We start from the raw sequence: 19,163 nt of genomic DNA, 5'->3' as shown, positions 1-19,163 counted from the left end.
CAAATGGCATCACACTACTTCTCATCACTTTTTCGTATTTCAAGTACATATATTATGTTACATATAAGACGGTCTCACATATCTATATCTATAATATGAGTCGATCTAGTTTGTATATAGAGTGAAAAGTAATACTTTAGACATAAAAAATAATACTTTCTCATTGATCAGGTCAGATAAGAAATCCGTTTAACAAAAATATTGTTTAAATTTAGTTCGGTTTTGCAATAATAAATATTAAATTGTCGCAGTCTAATTAATGTGGAATCCTTCAAACACAAATGCATTTGTCGCCTAGAAAACTAGGTCTAAAAATCAAGGCAATTCTTTTCCTATTAACATATTCGTTCGAATATTTTTTTTTAGTATGTAATTTTGAAATGGTAAAAAAAAGAGGGAGAAAATTTTTATCGTAATTTTAGAAACACGAGAAATGTTATAAGACTCAAATATAATTTTCACCATACATAAAAATTATAATAAATAGAAAATTGTGTATAATTCGATTAGTGAAAAAAATTGAATGAAGTGTGTAAAAGTAGGTGCCACACAAAATATGGTGACTTTTTCAATCGTCCCCCCACCAACAAACATCCCCACATCTTATTTTCGTTAAATAGTCTTTTTGAATTAATTTGTAGCTTCAAATAATTTAATTAATTATATATAGACAACCTATCTAATAAAATATCCAATAAAATGGTTTAATTATTAATTACGTGTTTTTAAAATATTAAATAAATTGATATAACATACATAATTAATTCTTCTATGATGGGTCAAAAAACTCGAGGCACAACGATAACAAAAATGTATATAAGAAGACACATATTCTAGATCTCTCTCATTCTCTCAACTAAGACAAAAATAAGGTCGTTGATTCTATATTGGTCCATAACTCCAAACACTAGATGCCTAGATCAATTGATTATATATTGCAACGCATTCACGTAAGTTAATATTTTTGAATTTAAAATTATTTTTAAAAATAAAGTAGGGTTTTTGTGAAATGATCTCACAAATCTTTATCTGTGAAACGGGTCAATCATACCGATATTCACAATAAATAGTAACTCTTTAGTATAAAAAGTAATATTTTTTTATGAATGACTCAAATAAGAGATCGTCTCACAAAATACGACACATAAGACCGTCTCACACAAATTTTTGTCTTAAAAATATATATTAGGGTGGAAAAATTGTGCGAGCTTTGAAATAAAATAAGTAAAAATTGCAAGATTAATGTAAAAACAAATGCAAAACGTATGATCCAAACCATATATTTGAAAGTTTAATTAATTAATTAACTATACTATTTTCTTGTAAAAAAAAAAATAATCGAGTAGCAAAATCAAATCGCAATTTTTATAAATTTCACATTTTTAAAAATTTGTTATTATAAGTTTCCACGCATCTTGAATGCACCAATTCAAATACTCTAGCAACCCCCAAAATACTTCCACCAAACGCACCCAAATTCAAATATCTGTCTGCGAAATCAGCCACATTTCGATCTTCCTCGTCCCCAAAACCCCTCCAAAGTCCTCCGAATCTGCTCGCTGTTTTGTTCGGATTCCGCCCCGCAAGATTGGGAATCGGAAGTGAACGAGTCGAAGGAATGTGAATGGGGGTTGGTGCATTTTGGATCTGGAGCTGATGGATCCAGGGTCCCATCTGTAGCCTGAGTCTCCACTCGATCAAGTGGAATTTCTGGGCTATTTTTTTTGGGGGTTGGCATATAGGGGTTCCGCAATGACGACAACCACCAAACGAGCTTACAAGCTACGTATCCTTTTTACTCTAGTTGATTGTTTAATTAAACTTGTTGGGATTTGATTTGGAAGGGAAATGTAGCATGATGTGGTTATATAGTTGGATCTGGTACACCCTATTTTAATTATTACTTATTTTTTTGTCAAGCTGCGGTGGTTACTGATTCTATCAATACGCGGTAACGTTGTTATTTGTTCATCACTCTAGAATTATTTTTGGTGCTTATTGAGCAAGTAAGCTTAAGCTTTTGTGATTAAGAGCATCTGGTTATTTAGCACTTGTGAACTGGAAAATTTTAATATTTATAAGCTAAAAAGTATTTGAGTTAAAATCTGACCTCCATGGATATCACACAACTGTTGTGTACATCATGCTAGAGAATATGTGCATTACACACTATAGCAGAAGTCTTGTTGATATTTTGAGTGCAGAATCATGTATCAGAAAATCAAACTGGCAATTGTGACGTAATAAGTTATGGTTCACACACTGTGAAAACTTTAGACAATGGTATATCTGAGTGTTCTGTAGAATTTTTTTTAATTTTATTTGAGCTTGTGAGTTGATTGGGGGGCCTCAAGAAGTGCCTATACTGAGAATGTTGAGATTAGTAGTTGACACCATTGACCATAGATATGGTTCAGCTAGTCGAATGACAATCGAAGAACATCTAATGAATTTCCAAAGACAAGTAATAGCATCTAATAAAAATCACTATGAATTTATATTTGCCGAAAAGATATAAGTATCAAGATTTCTACCTTCCAAATCGAATTAACGAGCAATCTCAGTGGTAACAGTCCAGCAGAGAATTGATTTTTTAGGATAGGACATAGTAGAAACGCCCATTGTACTTCTATCAAGAGCAGGACCCATCTTTGAATTTCTTAGATTTTTAATACTGTTTGTGGCCTCTGTTTTTTATGTCTCAGATGTATACCTTATGAATAAAATAGTGAGAAGTAGAGTTAAGGGAAATAAAAAGTGAAATGTATGTTTGGCTCCTTGACTGTGTATTTTCTGACAGAGGAATTTGTAGCTCATTCTTTAAGCGTGAACTGCCTAAAGATTGGGAAGAAATCATCAAGAGTTCTTGTGACTGGAGGAGAAGATCATAAGGTCAACCTCTGGGCTATTGGGAAGCCTAATGCCATACTGGTCAGTTCAATTCTCACTTTCATATTTCTTCTCAGTGTATTCCTATTTCTTCTACTCTACCTTTTTGCGTTTCCGTGAGTTGCATCATTTTGTTGGATCTCCCAATTCAAAACCACTCGATCATGTTTAGGTTTAGTATGTACACGGCTGAGGGTGGGTATTTCATGAACCATTTTTCCAAAAACACAGCATAGATTTAGCTGATGCTCCACTATTTCACAGGATTATTATTATTTACTTTCTGACAAGTAAAATAGCTGTGTAAATGATAATTGATGAATTCCCTTACTTTATCTCATTTGGTGTTATATTCATGGTTAATCACATAGAGTTTGTCGGGCCATACGAGTGGAATCGATTCAGTTAGCTTTGATACTACGGAGGTGTTGGTAGCTGCAGGTGCCGCTAGTGGTACAATCAAGCTCTGGGATTTGGAGGAGGCCAAGAGTATGCTTTCTGCTATCCAGTTTATTTGATGAGTTGCATTTTTATCCCTCTTTTTGAAAAACAAACCATTGCTGTTGATTTTTTCCTCATGTCTTTGATAGTTATTCGCACTCTCACTGGTCATCGATCCAACTGCATATCACTGGACTTTCACCCTTTTGGGGAGTTCTTTGCATCTGGATCTCTGGACACAAACCTAAAAATATGGGATATCCGTAGAAAAGGGTGTATACACACTTACAAGGGTCATACTCGAGGTGTAAATGCAATCAGGTTTTCACCTGATGGTAGATGGGTTGTTTCAGGTGGAGAGGACAATTCTGTGAAGGTTAGACTATTATCTCCCAATTTTCTTGTTTGTCATTTTCCATTTAAAATTTACAGCTTTATTTTTGCTTATTAACAGAAAAAAAGCATTTAATTCACTTTATGTGATGGAATGTGAAATTTTCTTTTCTGCTACCTGATATGAGTTTCTGTCTTTTCTGTATGCTGTATCAAATCGAATAATCTCGATTAGCATGTATCAAGGGGTCATTGTTGACATTATTCGTTCTCTTTTTTAGTTTTTTGTCATGTTTTTGTCAATTCTAGCATGTCTTTACTGCGTGAAATATCAAGATGTTCTACCTTTACATTGGTGGGATTCTCTCATTGTTGTTCCATTTCTCAACATGATTTCTGCTATGACAGCTGTGGGACTTAACTGCCGGCAAGCTTTTGCATGATTTTAAAAGTCACGAGGGGCAAATTCAATGCATTGATTTCCATCCTCAGGAATATTTGCTGGCCACAGGTGGTAAAATTTATCGTCGAATTGCTACATCTGCAAGTTTATGTGATTTTTAGTGCTCTATATGTCAATCTATTTGATTGCTAATATGTTCCGTCACTTTGCAGTTGACCACCAGTGAACAAATAATATTGCTTTAATATTTTCTGAAACGGTGGATGTGTCAGAAGTGCTACTGATAGTCCTGAGATATTGCTATCTAGGACATTCTACAGGAGTTTTAATAAAGCATATTTACTGTAGACAAATAATACCTCCTTTTTACAGGATACACGGCGCAATTCCCTATGTTTCTTAAAATTTATTATCATTTCTTCAGAAATTGTTAAGAGAATGCAACTTTGAATGCAAGATTTCCACTTTCCTTTAGTAGAGGGAGACCTTTGCTTAATAGAATATTAATTTCTGATTTTAAGTTAATCAAGGGAAGAAATAGATAGCTACTGATGGTTTTATGGTTTTGGGTTCCTTATGCAGCTCATGTTCCATTTGTCATCTATTATCATTCTGTTGTCTGTGTCTATAATCTAAAGATGAAGTCTGAACAATTATTCAAATTTGGATCTTCTTACAAGTTGACAGTCTATTTAATTTCTGGCCACCCTTTTTGAAATGCTATGGCAGGTTCAGCCGATAAAACAGTTAAATTCTGGGATCTTGAAACTTTTGAGCTAATGGGTTCAGCTGGACCTGAGGTTAGCTCTTTTTTTCGTCTAATCTCATGCCATTTATGTTACTGTTGACGTGTTTTTCTTCATGTTTTGTGAGCTTTGTATTCAATGTTATTCTATGAGCATCAAATAACTATTGTTCATGTGTTTGAAATTTAGTCCACAGGAGTGCGTTCTATGACCTTCAATACTGATGGCAAGACCCTGCTATGTGGCTTGCATGAGAATCTAAAAGTAGGCTTATTTATTTCTATTCTGAGATAATGCACCAAATTTTACGCGGGCCACCCGGCGCTTCTCATTTTGACTTGATGTTAATGGCGTAGGTTTATTCATGGGAACCCATAAAAAATCATGCTACTGTAGACGTGGGGTGGTCTAAATTATCAGACATGAACGTTCATGAAGGGAAGCTTCTTGGATGTTCCTTCAATCAAAGTTGTGTTGGAGTATGGGTTGTTGATATTTCGGTAACAATCAAATTTATTGCTATTTCTGAACTATGAATCTTTAAATTTTTTTATTTGAAATTAATTGGCGTTGTTCTTCAACTTTGTGATGCGTCTAGCGTATTGAACCATATGCAAAGGGCAGTACTGCTGGATTAAATATTCACCTTGAGCCGAAAACTCATTCCAGTGGTTCAACAATATTGAAGGAAGATCATGTAAAGGACGGCTTGGGAAGACTTTCAGTTTCATACAATGCCAGTTCTGTGAAAGAGACTAAATCTATCACAAAGTTTTCTGTCCAGCAAAATTCAGAAGTTAGTAAGGATTCCAAATCTCTTTCATGTAAGTAAATCTTTGACGTGTTTACTTTTTCAATATTTGGGAATATTTACTTTTTCTCTTATATCTCGTAATTCTTTCATATTTTCATCAAATTTTCTTCATATATTCATACTCATTTCTGGGTTTATATTAAATATTTGTTTTTTATATGCTTGTTGAAGCTACTACCAGTGCTCCTTGCACCCCTCAAAGGACAAGTTTAAACGCTGTTCCCAGACCAACTCAAATAAATTCGTCAGAGGTGGTCAACGCACCAGCAACAAAGCGGCAAACTGCAAAGGTCCAATCCATAACTAATATCCCAATGTTAAACAAATCCGATGTGATACCAGTGCTTGTGCCTAGAAATAATCCAAGGGTAGAACAAGGTACCGAATCTAGAAAGGAAGGAGGTTCAGTGAAGACACTGCCTTTACCAGTGCAGTCAAAAACACCAGATCTTCGAAAGTTTTCGAATGTCAGAGATAACTTGGAGATGCTGCATTCATCTCAGCCTGATAATGAGCTCCCGAAAGCCATGGATTTTAGTGTTCCAGACAGGAATATTATTACTGGAGTTAAGAGCTCAATCACTGTAGTTGCAGCAGCTGAAAGGAAAGGAAAAGACGACAAGCATATTAATTCTGGAATATTTGGAACAAATGCAAACACTGATGCCCAATTCACATACCAACATGAAAGTTGTATGTATTATCACTGATCTACAACTTTGTTGCCTTTTTTGTATATTTGATAAAAGTCCCCCACATCCATGTCTTATCGCTTGTTTATTTTGTTAAGATGATGGAAAAATAGAGTATCTGAGTGTATTGAAGCAGTTCCAAAAACTTAGCACCTGTGGATTGCTTCATTCATAAAACACACTAATGATGCCTCATGTGGGAAGTGCACATGGGGAGTTGGTTGGGATAATTGTCATATTAGGGGTCAAAAGTCACTGTTTACCTTTCCAGGGGGATCAAAGTTATCCTCAGGATTTTCAGGTGCTCGACAAGCTCTCATCCTTGGTTTGATGATTTATATTTAGTTTTGTTGGATTTATACAGTTTGGGATGTGGCAGTGGGTGATGAATATTAGGCTTGAAGATTCAAGCTGGCAAGTGAACATAGGACAAAGAATGATCAATCTTATGGAATTTTTATTTTGGGTTTAAACTTTGGCGTGATTCAGTGAAGCATGATAAAAATGAGAAGGATTGTCACTTGCATTTATACTGCATACGGATTTCCTATGACTTTTGCGATTTCCTCTGGATTCTGTGTACTTAGTGTAGTTTCCAACTCATACCCTATCCCATGATTGGAAACAGGTGCCTTCTGTAACCTATGCAAGGCTACAAGGCATCTTATTCTTTACTGCAACAACAGAGAGGCAAAGGATCACATACCTAAGTTTCCCGATGCTAATACTTAGAATACTGAACAGATGCCAGCCCAAAACTAATTTATAATTTTAAAGGTTATCCTTGCAACCACGCTGTACAGGAAGAAACTCGAAAGGATGCGTTGGTTAATCTGAGAGTAAATCATAAGGTAAAAAAAATTCTTTGTTTTTAGCACATAAAACCCCCCCAAAAAATACCTAGGGTTTGTTGCTTATTAAGGCTCACCAGATCAGTCGACATCACATCCAGATGATGCTTCTCTGGTCCAACTCTAATGATCTAATTTATTTTATAATAATGGTTGAAAGAGTGAGTTCCCAACTCAATAAATGAAGTCGGTTCACTTTCTATTGGCTAAAAACTGTTTTAGCCTTCATGATGTGCATTTTTGAGCAAAAAACGTTTTTTGTGGTAAAATATCTAGTCTTAATAATGTATGTCAATTGAGGTAGTATAAATGAAGAAAAAGGAATTGCAAAATCAAAAACCATTTCAGGGTAATCGAATTAGAGAAAGTGGTAGGTTTCTTGATCTGACAATCAGTGATAAATTTAAGCTTGTCAGACCAAAGAGAAGTCAAAATATGAATTCTAAGCCGCTTCATTTTAGTTCAGGGTGTATGTGCTTCATGTCTAACCATGTTTCCCTAACACCTTTTATCACCTCTCCCTGCTTCCCTAACACCTTTTTCACCGTTGAGTTTATGGCATCGACTATCAATTTAAATTCTTCAGATAAGTAGATGTGCTAGAAAAATGGCTTGCCATATTTGATTTCAATCAATGTTCACAGATGATTTCCGTGGGGCTGATAGTGACGTGATCGTAGATAGACCTCATCTGGATGGTCAAAAAGGAGGTACAGCTGCTTTTGGTTTGCTTAATAGGACAAGTTGGTTCTATCTTTTTTGTTTAATTTACAACTCACAGTATGCAGTTTGAAGATGGACAATTTTTATTTTAATCATAGGTAGAACAAATTCGTTGGTCTCAAATTCGGAGCAGATGGATAGGAGTTCTCGTTATCGAGGTCTAGCTTCGTCCAACGCCTCAAGGAGATTAGTAAGCATACTCCAACTTGTTTGCAATGATTAACTTCATGCAAGTCTTGCTCTGAAATAATGGACTAGAACTCTCTCTTTCTCTCTCTGTTTCCACATATCTACGTCTGGTGAAGTTAGGAAACAATATTCTTTCATTCTTTACTTTTGCCAAAACACTTGATCTTTTTCGGGAACGTTTTCGCTTCCAGGAAACATGAACATGCTATGTTATTTTCAAGTTCTTCAATCAAAAATATTTTTCATTCAACTTTCAACTTCCTCAATACATTATTATTATAAATCAATAATTCACCTCTCCCAGTAATAATTCTACTTTTCTATTATATTCTAATTCAAACCACTATACTTTATGGTGCATTTGACCTAATAGGCTAATATTTTTCTCTCTCTGATAATTTAATGCTAAATTTTTTTGTTTGAGCAGGAAGTGGACATTTAACTCAATTTCATCTCATTTTTTAGAGTTGAACTTCAACTTGTTCTTTGAAGTTTGAACATGAGTTTTGTTTTGATGTTCTTCAAAATAGATCAAAGCTCACAAATTTAAACTCCAATATGACATATAATTATTATTTTTTTGACTAAAAGTAAAATAAAGAATATGAGAAGAAATGCTTTAAATTTGCATATCGATCATTAAATAGTTGTATTCGTTACTATATACGATACATGGCTAATTTAGAACCAAAGTAAAAGTTTGCATCTGTTGAAAGCTTTTAAATGATTGTTTTTGTGCTTGAGATATGCTCCTGATGGACTTTGAAGCTGTTTCTTGCGGGAAAAACTGATTGTTTTTGCTGTCACAGTTTCTTTTCCTTTTCCTTTTCATTAGGGTAGCTGGGTGGTATTTGCAGCTATCAGTTTGTTAATTACTTCAAACTATTAGTTTTTCAAACTTTCATTGTATGTGGTCACGTGTTTTTGAGCTTTTCTCTTGAAAAGACAGCTGCTTGAAATTTGTGCATGGAATATAGTTTTCACTCGCGGCTTGCCTACAAAGCATTCTTACCTTCACATCTCCCATATCATACCACCAGCTTAAAATCAGGGCACTTCAGTTCATTATGCGATCCAATTATTTCTGGTTCATACAATAGCATTATTTTTTAAATAGCTTGATGAAAACATGTAAATTTCATATGGAGGTTTCCCTGTTTTTTTTTCCATCTCTTAGTGGCATCTGCTACTCGCTCAAGGCTAGTAGTATGATGTATGGTTTGATCTGAATGCTTCACCTTATCTCCACTTACTCTGGAAATAATTGACATGTTTTTTTATTCCCACCACCGCAACAGAGAGGCTACCCTTTACCCGGTGGAGATGAGTCAGTTTCTGCTAGTGATGAGGATACTATTACTGACTTGATGGAACCCCACAATCAATTCGTTGGTTCCATGCAATCTCGTCTAGCCAAACTACAGGTTTATATTGTGGTGACTACTTTGTGGAGTCTTGTTCTATAAGTTAAACCCACCTTATGCTTTTGTGTATTTGTGTGCTCTTTTCAATGGATTATCAACCTGATTCCATCATATCTGAAGACACATAACTATAGATGTAGACAGACACTAAAGTTTTTTCATTACATACGTAACAAAGGAGAGAGAAACAGAATAAATTACACTGAGTTCGAGGTCGAGATGTGAAAAATCTCGTGCAACCTTTTCTCGTATGTACACAGGAAAACAAGAACTGGCTTTTTTTTCTGGTTGATTTAAGAATAACTTCTATCTGCTTCAGAAAAGTTGTTAGATGAAGTAATATACTTTGACGTCTCTCTTCCTCCTTGAAATGCTTTCGTGGAAATAAAAAGTCATTGCTTGGGGATATCTTGGTTGCAGAATCTTGAGCTGACCAAAGTACAGATGACTGGCCCCTGAAATTCCTGGTGCTACTTGCTTTATAAAGTTTGAATTACGTGATTGGAAACTCCATTCATGGGCCACATAGCAAGTAGCTTATGCTACATTGTAACTTAGTTATCTGCCATATTTTCTTTGCCGATGGGAGTCTTTTTTCTTTATTTGTTGGTGGTAATATATCTTTGTGGAGAAGGTTTTGTTGAAACCTCTTTTGGGAACATTTATCATGTTATTGCTGAACTTACATGCATTTTAACTCATGAATTTGATGCTTTTGTTACACTACCACGACAAATAATCAAATGTGATATATATTTTTCAGAATAAGTATAGCATGCTTTGTGAGTGTTTGGTTCTAGAGAGTGAAATAACTCTTATTTTGCATGGCACTAATTCTGCAGGTAGTCCACAGCTACTGGCAAAGGCATGATATCAAAGGTGTTCTTAGTGCTATCAGCAAAATGAGTGATCATAGTGTAAGTGTTATTCTTCCAATATTGTAGATAGAAGCAGCTCTTGTTTTTTGCTTTACCGATAGCAGAACAATGTCCAATTCCATCTTCATATTGCCTGTGCAAGCAGTGGAGTACTTATATTTCCTCGTAATGCAGGTGCTTGCTGACGTAATGAGCCTCTTGGCAGAAAAGATCGATATGGTTACATTAGACATTTGTGCTTGTCTTCTGCCACTCCTTACCGGACTGCTTGAAAGTAATATGGATAGGTAAATATAACACTTATAAAAATCTTTAATAACGTTTCTATTTCATCCCATTAACATTGAATGTTACCTAGGTTAAAGAATGTAGTTTCTTTTTAGTAAAGCTGTTCCTTTTTTTGTTGAAAATATAATTAAGAGGTTTACCTTTTATTTAACATCCAACCTTTTGTATTTTCTGTATGTTTCTGAATTTGGATTCGAGTAGCAGAAGGGAATAATTATGAGAACTGAGGATTTCTTGAAGGCCCGAAAATGCTTTAGTCATATTTCTTTGTACTGCAGAACAAGTGGGACCTGAGGGAAGAAAGATGATTTCAGGGACCTTTTGCTCGATGATATTCATACTTAATGCTAGATGTTGCATCTAATGTTTGCTAGGGTTATTCTCTTTGGTATTCATGTTAACGTGATGGTTCTCATCAGCAACACAACGTTTAGTGGATGAAAAAGTGACCACTGTACCTTTTGGGTAACATTGTTTGGCACTGGTCGGTCTCTTATTCGAATGATAAGATGAATGCATAAATCATTTTATTCACGCAGTTGGCTGTTGTCCATGATGACCCAAAAACATTAGATCTGTTGTGGTTGTTATATAGAATCTGAAGAACTATTTTTCTTTAGGCATCAAGAAATTTCATTGGGCATGCTTCTAAAGCTGGTCAGAGTATTTGGATCAGTGATTTACGCTTCGTTAGCAGCCCAATCACCTGTTGGTGTAGATATTGAGGCAGAGCAAAGGTTCGGTCGGTTCATTCCTTGATTACATGCTTGTTTCATTCACTAATATAATTTGAAACATTGATAATTATGTAATGTATCTGATCGGAAGACGTTTCCCTTGCTTTATATTGTGGTAAGGCTGGAGCGTTGCAATCTCTGCTTTGTTGAACTTGAGAAAGTAAAGCTCTGCCTGCCCGCCCTTATGAGGTATGGATTTCATGTTTCACACGAAGGTTATGCAAATACCTTGGCAATTCAGCGGTGTTTCAATTCTATTTGCCAATTTTGCAGGAGAGGGGGTTCTATGGCCAAGTCTGCGCATGAGCTGAATCTGGCTCTTCAAGAAGTTTCATGAGTAAATCATTAACATTCATTACACTATACACTGGTCAGTAGCTACGATTTTTTTACGGTACTGCAAATTGGTGTTATGCTTCTTTCAAACTTCTGGCAGCCTGTGTAGATTCATGCCACCGCTGATCGATTATTCTTTTAACTCGAATTTATTTGATTCACAACCTTCTTACTCTACAGTTAGGCCTGACCCGCAAATTTGTATTACCTGTCTGTCTAATTGCATTGTTTGTCTGACCCAAAACGTCTCTTGACTTGCATCTCTATATGTAGTTGAGAGAAGCTTGATGATAAGAATATTTATGTACTTAGAGAAGATGAGAGGATCGCACCTTAGTGAAATTTGTACAAACTTGATTTATTTCTGTTGGATATTTTATAAAGCTTTCTCACATTTGGTTGAAATTTGTGGGGCAAATATGTAATGGAATCAGAAGGTTCCTCAGTTGTGCTACTGTCCTTGAGAGCATATGCAATGTGATTGTGTATTTACCTTTCTATTCCCAATTTCATGTATTTCTACCAGCTTAGCTATAATACCTAGCACAGTTTCAGATAATTTACAACTCGTCACATTATTAATTTTTCGAACTCTGTTGGGCATTAATCATGCTACATAGGAAGAGAGAAATATTCCATCCCCACATGTCATATTATAGGATGTCTTAGTTCTAAGTGAATTTTTGCAGAATTCTCACATATTTTCACATTATATTACATGTCCTGTAAAAGGGTATTACTTCATGTGAAACATAGATTGCGCGCCGTGCCCTCTCTTTTGACATAACTGCAATTGAAAGTTGGATCTTGCCTATCATGGTTAATTTATATACATAGTTGTCAACTTGTTGTAATGGTGGTTAGTTTTTTCATCTGAGTTGCAGCTTGTGATATTCCAACTGCATCCTATTTACGAGAAGATAATGTTAGTTTGTATCATTAAATGTGTACACACACTCACACACACTCTCTCTCGAACTAGACCATAAAATTAAATCGATTATTTTTAGAAGCAGTGATTGTCAGCCACATCCGTTTTTACAATTCAAGGGTGATCCAATATTCAATACAATTGAAGAGCTCTAGTTTTGCTAAGCTCGAGCCCGACACGCGCCATATCGGCTTTTATCAATGCCATTCTAACAATTTATTCCTAACTAAAAGGCTAGTATTACCCATGAAGCAAAAGTTTTGGCATCTTGTTCCTCGTACAAATGTGAACCGGGCATTTCTGTACTGCAGGAGAAATACCTGCAAACAAATGTGCATGACAATCACAACGCTGTTTATAATTCAGCACATGAGAAGAACGCATGCATGTAGGAAAAATTACAAAATTCTTCCCTCATGTTTTGGTTTTCGATCTTGTTTGTCGGTCAAAGTTTCGTCTTAGTCTAATAAGTTCGTTTTTTTTTTTTTTTTTTTTTTTTTCACTTTTAGTACTTTTCACCGGTATGCTACGTAACGTCATGTATAGATGATGTGGCACCGAACAATGCAGACATGTTAGATATTGTTGATCCGACACCACGTCAGCACTCCAAGAAAAATGACTAAAAATTAGAAAAATCCAACTTATCGGAATAAGAAGAAACTTTGATGAGTTACGGTACCAAAACATGCTCTTCTGCATGACAATTTTTTTATTTCCCCTTTTCATGTATGTATGTATACAGCCAAAATTACCCAGCTTCTGCGTATGTTCCCAACTTATGCCCCTTTCAAAAACTATTTTTCGAGAAAAAGTTAGATAAAGAAGAAAACCAACAAAAAAAAGAGATTAATACAATAAATTCTCTACACATGTTTAATTTCGGTGTCCACACAAATCAATAAAGAAACCAAGAAAAGAAACTCTACAAGAAAGGAGCAAAACCGAGAAAATACAATTTTTTAAGATTCCATGTAAGAATAAAGAAAAAATACAATTTATTGTTGGATCTGTTCTTTTATAAATGAGATTCAAAGTTAACTCATTCTTTTTTATAAGAAATAAGAGGTGACCCAACCCAACTTGTATTGCAATTGGTTCATATGAACTAAATTTATACCTATATCTTTATCTCTCTCTATATCATGTATTTTTGAAATAGATAATATTATTTACACTCCTCATTTCATTAAACACACTCCATTTTAATTTCTTTTTTTAAAAATTCATACTATATCCTCAAATGATTCTTCAAAATTTTAAGGTAAACATGCATGTTTTTTGAATTTTATTACGTTTATTTAGATATATGAAAAATATGAAGTTGGTTAATCAATTTGTACTTTAATTTTCTATCTTAAGCAATTTTTTTTTGTAATTTTGTTGAGAAAAAAACATACTTTCTAATTAATGATGTATAATTTTGGAAATTATTTGAATATGTGAATATTTTTTAATATAAAAATTTAATATATTATATGTATTAATATTAAATTAAAACATACTTTTAAGAAATAAAAACTAATTTATGTCATTAATAAAGCACTAAATAATATAGATTTAAAAAATCCACATCATTGTTACAAGGATGAATATACTTGAAACTTAAAAAGTACACCAAGATATCAGAGTTGGTTATGCATTTCATTTTATTTAGAAATTAATGGAACCAACACCATTATTGCATTGCAAGGGTGATTGCTATATTTAATTTTCACCCTCAAAGATTAGAATTTCATTCAAGAAACTGGCTTTAATACATACATTTTGCATGCATGTGGATCTATTGTTGCCGTCAAATTCCCTACAAACCTTGTCTTTAAGGTCTTGTGCTCCCACACATCTCTTGCAACCACAGTGCTGCCAACAGGAATCCCAATGTCATCCCAGTGAGCGGTTATGGCCGTTCGCCAAGCCCCTCGGTTCAGAATCACCAGTGCCACTCTGTACTTCGAAAGCGGTCCAGCCCAAACCTATACATACACATATAAGTATAGCTTATGAAATCGCAAGTGACTGTTTGTGTGATAAGGTGAGCAGAGGAGGATGGAGTAGTACCTCCCAGTCGCCTTCCATTCGAACCTTTTTAGCTTGAACTCCTAGTTTGTCTGTCACAAGAATTTTATGTTATGTTAAAAAAATTATAAATATTTGATATAATATGGGAAAATGCATCTAGCATCCACGCAAAATTCGAAACAGGATAAAAATTTAAATATGTTGCTAAAATCCCCTTGTTCTTTGATGATTTGTGTAGTTTTTGGAAGTTCCTATGATTTTTGACCCTTGAGAATAAGATATAGCAGTTGATGATTTGGTTATATACACACCTTGGTTGATGGCAATGGCCTCTTTATTGGCTATTATATCCAATATGTCTTTTGTTGTGTTTCTCACATCACAACCGATAAGAAGAGGTGCCTGATATGAGAACAAATCAAGAAAAAGATGGGAATCTGAGGATTTTTTATTAAAATCAGTATATGTTATTCTTTGCAAGTAATGTGGGGAGACCTTGGAGATTGCCCACAAACTGAAATGAACTACGTATTCATCTTTGGTCATTCCTCCATTTCCAATCTCAAGCATGTCAGGATCTGCATTCATTTTACACAGAAAAATTTGGATATTTCGTAATAATCAGGACATAAACTACGATCCACAATACGGGTCAGGGCCTAAATTCGGAAACGAAGTTGTAAGCTTTAATTTAGTTTCACCCCATGTACTCATTATACTAACCATTCCAGCCACCAGGCCTAGCATACTCAGCATAAACTTCATTCTGATCTGCTCTCGAAACCATGCTGTATAATAATCAATAAGATTCAAAATCATGGTTTTTAGATACAAAGACGATCTTGAACTGTTAAACTACACAAAAAATGAATTTTTATACCTATCCCAGTTATCAGATATATCATTTGTAGTTCTCCAGCTGTTTCCTATCTTAAAACCCCATGTGGCCGGGTGCATATCTCCCCTGTTTATTTTAAGCACAAAAGTCGTCAACAATCGACAGAAATTAGAACTCGTATGATAATTTTTTTTTATGTCACCATTCGCAAAGGGAAAAGAAGATAGGGCGTCCCGCGTTCATAAGAGCTTGGGTCATCACCGGATATCTACATAAGAATAGAAAAGAAAGAAAGAACTGAATCGGGAAGATGCAAAAGAATGTGAAAGATGACATCGAATTGAAATGTTTAACTCTCATTACCGAACTAATGGCTTTGATCCATCATTGTTACAATTGTCATACTTCAAATAATCAATGCCCTGCAGAATATAATAACCAAGACTTTCTGTAGTGAAAAACAAGAACCAGAGATGGTTAATCAACAAGGCTACTCAAGATTCAATGTGTTTTCGATTATTTTTTGAATCTGAATAGAGAAATCTCAGTCAAATATTATCATATGAATCGTAGTAATGAAAATTTAGATGCAAGGTGCAATAAAGTGCATGGATTTTGTAGTGGCTAGGTGCAAAGTAAGGCATGACACGCGGCTCATTTAATATGGTAGAATCTGGTTAGTTCGACTGCCCTCGCCTCAGACGGACGGCACAAATACAAAGGGGCTGGGGATGTGATACACAAGCCCCAAATCATTTTGGTCTGTCCGATCTCACAAGAAAATGAATGATTATCAATCATCCTGCATTTCATCTTAGATTTATCATCTCCACATTATAGACACACCTAAAGAGCACCCTGAGATTTTAAATTGGGGTTCAAAGTTAAGGCTCAGGCTTCGTTTAAGGGCCAAGTCTGCTAAGCTCGAGCCTAGGAGCACTTTTGGTGGGATTTTTTCAGTGCAGTTCTAACAAGTGGTTCCCAACTGGAAAAAAATTATTACCCAAGAAGCAAAAGTTTTGGCATCTTGTTCCTCGTGGCCGAGTGAACCGGGCATTTTTTTGCTGCAAGTGAAATAGCTGCAAACGAGTGTAGATCACAATATCACAACAATATTTATAATTCAGTATATTATTAAAACAATGCATGTATGTATTGTACGTGTATAGCCAAGGTTACCCAGCATCTGAGTATATTCCCAACTTAAGTCCCTTTCCATGAACATAGTCAGCCAAAGCCTTCATCCCAGAAGGAAATGTGGATTTCTTTGGCACCAGATAACCCTGACAAATGATTTTCAAGAAAATTATAAAGAGACAAAGGAAAAAAAATGCATAATATAGAACCAATCTTTGCATGAAATGCTGTGAAATGTGAACCTTTTCGTCTCGAGAAATTTCGGCCCAGCAGTCATCTAACGGAAGTACCAAAGTTTCTCGAGTTAGATAAATCAATGTGTGACATTTATATTGTATGCTTGATTATAAAAATCAAGAAAATTTCTTATTAGAAGATTGAAAAGTACCAATATTGACATATATGTATCCCAGCTTTGCAAGACCAGTGGAGACTAGAGCATCAGCTGGTAAAGAAAGAAAGCTCAAATTTAAATATTCCTAAACAAAACAGAGAGAAACTGAAATTAGAATGGGAACTAATTGAGAAATAGTTCCTAACCAGTCTCTCTAATCATTTTTTCATCAATCATGCAGTTGAAATGATTCCAACTATTCCACCTGAAAAAAAATTTAATAGAAATATATTAATCATAGCAAAATCATTCAGTCACTAAAACTACTTTTTTCAAAAAATATGGCAAACTAGAAGTCACATAGAGAGAAAAATTTCAGAAAAGATTTAAATACAGTAAAGCATCAACATTTAGCAATAAGCGTAGTGTTTTTCACTCCGCATATAGAAAAAGAATACTTGGAGGGAAGCTGTAAAAAAACTTATTGATTCAACAGTTTAAAAAAAACAAGAACAAAAACAAAAACGAGAAAAGACATAATTTTTACAGCTTCCCACCAAGAAAAAGTAAGAATCAAGAAAAACCCACATGAGATCTCTCAAAAATAAGCCCAAGAAAAACAACAATTTACCCCATTGGAGGAGTTGATCCGAGGCCATTTGCAAGAAGATTCCTTCTGTTCTTGATTTCAGCATCATAAGTGGCAGTAGCAGCAGTAACGATCAGCAACAACCAAATTGTTGACACTGCAAGAAATGATGCCTCCATCTGTATATTATTATGCTTAAAAAAGTATTACAACAAGAATTTGGGTATTCAAATTTTATGCTCTCCTACATATATAATAGTGGATAAGATTTTTAAGGTTTCAAATTTGGAGGAGATGAGGATCAATTAGCTTTAACTGAATGTCCCTTTATTCTCTCTGTGCAACTAATGCGTAACGATATTTAGGATTCTGAATTCAATAACATGATCTGTTTTTTGCTCTCTTTCCTTTTCTCCTCAAATCAACTTTGAAACTTTGTTCAATATTACACTGGTCAAATATCAGTCAATAGATTTTTATACGGTAAAATATTAGCAATTGAATGTCAATTTTTATAACAATAGGAAGAACCAATGATATTGAAATAAAGAGATAAACACTTCTGGTATAACATAGACGAACATATTTAATTTGCTTGTCGATCATATGATAGATTACATGTATTTTTATTTTTCATCCAAAATACAATTTGATTATCAGTTACAATGATTATGAGTAATATTATTATAGAAAAATTGACCGAACTTTTGTCGCTTTGTTCAAAGTTATAATCAGTAATAGCGATATAATTACTGTAACCAACCAAAAATAATCAAACATTTTCCAAGAGTTAATTCATAATTTTTTTTTCAATAATGCCCTTGAGCTCAAGTGAGGAAGACATGGGTGAAAAAATTAAAATATAAATGAAAGGTAAATAAAATGCCTTGGATATGACCTTGTCATATGTGATATATTTCCTATTTTCTTCTTTACATGAAGGTGGGCGATTTTTTTATCTAACATGTGTTTGAACTCATTGTCTCTCCGATCGAAAAGTATTTAACATGTATTTGAACTCATTGTCTCTCCGATCGAAAAGTATTTATGTCATTATATTGTTAGAAGTCCTCCTTGTCGAATTATTGGCTTTCACATATGTTCGAATCTGTATTTATCTTTGATTAAAAAATATTTATGTCACAGCGTCATTACAGATCGTATCTGTATTTCTTGATAGCGAGATATCATTCGTCTGCATGTGCTTGACTAAATCTGGAAGGATGTGCCATAACCATCAATTTCTTATTGATTTCAAGATTACAATATCATTTATATATAGATATTTTGATGCCAAGACGGAATATTCAAATATACCAAAGACAAAAGCTACCAACTTTGCTTCATTGATTGGATAAAACTTTATTTAGTTCCTTATCACTTTCATCTGGTGTGTTCCCCCTAAATGTATGACAATTGAATACGCATCTTTTATTAAAATAATTAATCATTTTCTTAACGTAAATAATTAATGATTTTGTGTAAACTAGTAAGAATAGACATGGTTAACTGATTGAATCAATTCAGAATTGATCCGGATTTAGTTTGGTTTAATCCTGAACCAATTGGTT

General features: G+C 34.4%; 2 protein-coding genes across 3 annotated transcripts; one reads left to right on the top strand and one right to left on the bottom strand.

Annotated features, from left to right (window-relative positions):
- Window positions 1-1,415: 1,415 nt before the first annotated feature.
- LOC140816263 (katanin p80 WD40 repeat-containing subunit B1 homolog KTN80.4-like) lies at window positions 1,416-12,247 on the top strand. Of its 2 annotated transcripts, XM_073175399.1 has the most exons (18): window positions 1,416-1,786; window positions 2,801-2,931; window positions 3,261-3,378; window positions 3,480-3,706; window positions 4,072-4,174; window positions 4,796-4,866; window positions 5,002-5,076; window positions 5,169-5,312; window positions 5,411-5,636; window positions 5,798-6,319; window positions 7,814-7,879; window positions 7,991-8,082; window positions 9,380-9,505; window positions 10,348-10,422; window positions 10,558-10,670; window positions 11,292-11,408; window positions 11,529-11,597; window positions 11,682-12,244. In XM_073175399.1, the coding sequence occupies exons 1-18, from the start codon at window positions 1,753-1,755 to the stop codon at window positions 11,743-11,745; spliced, it is 2,373 nt and encodes a 790-aa protein (XP_073031500.1). In that variant the 5' UTR covers window positions 1,416-1,752; the 3' UTR covers window positions 11,746-12,244. The 2 variants fall into 2 exon arrangements, with proteins under 2 accessions (XP_073031500.1, XP_073031499.1); XM_073175398.1 differs by having other exon boundaries at window positions 11,529-12,247.
- Window positions 12,248-14,300: 2,053 nt separating this feature from the next.
- Window positions 14,301-18,018, bottom strand: LOC140816457 (alpha-galactosidase 1-like). Its single transcript, XM_073175734.1, has 14 exons — window positions 17,635-18,018; window positions 17,210-17,268; window positions 17,058-17,114; window positions 16,912-16,946; window positions 16,712-16,815; window positions 16,536-16,611; window positions 15,896-15,954; window positions 15,735-15,800; window positions 15,575-15,658; window positions 15,418-15,482; window positions 15,190-15,272; window positions 15,006-15,096; window positions 14,734-14,783; window positions 14,301-14,648 (listed from the first exon to the last, which is right to left on the bottom strand). The coding sequence occupies exons 1-14, from the start codon at window positions 17,769-17,771 to the stop codon at window positions 14,415-14,417; spliced, it is 1,200 nt and encodes a 399-aa protein (XP_073031835.1). The 5' UTR covers window positions 17,772-18,018; the 3' UTR covers window positions 14,301-14,414.
- Window positions 18,019-19,163: the final 1,145 nt, after the last annotated feature.

The sequence above is a fragment of the Primulina eburnea genome, chromosome 16 (assembly GCF_022965805.1).
Source record: "Primulina eburnea isolate SZY01 chromosome 16, ASM2296580v1, whole genome shotgun sequence".
NCBI classification, from domain to species: domain Eukaryota; kingdom Viridiplantae; phylum Streptophyta; class Magnoliopsida; order Lamiales; family Gesneriaceae; genus Primulina; species Primulina eburnea.
Note: the sequence above shows the minus strand (reverse complement) of the source record. Positions and strands in the feature narration are given on the sequence as shown.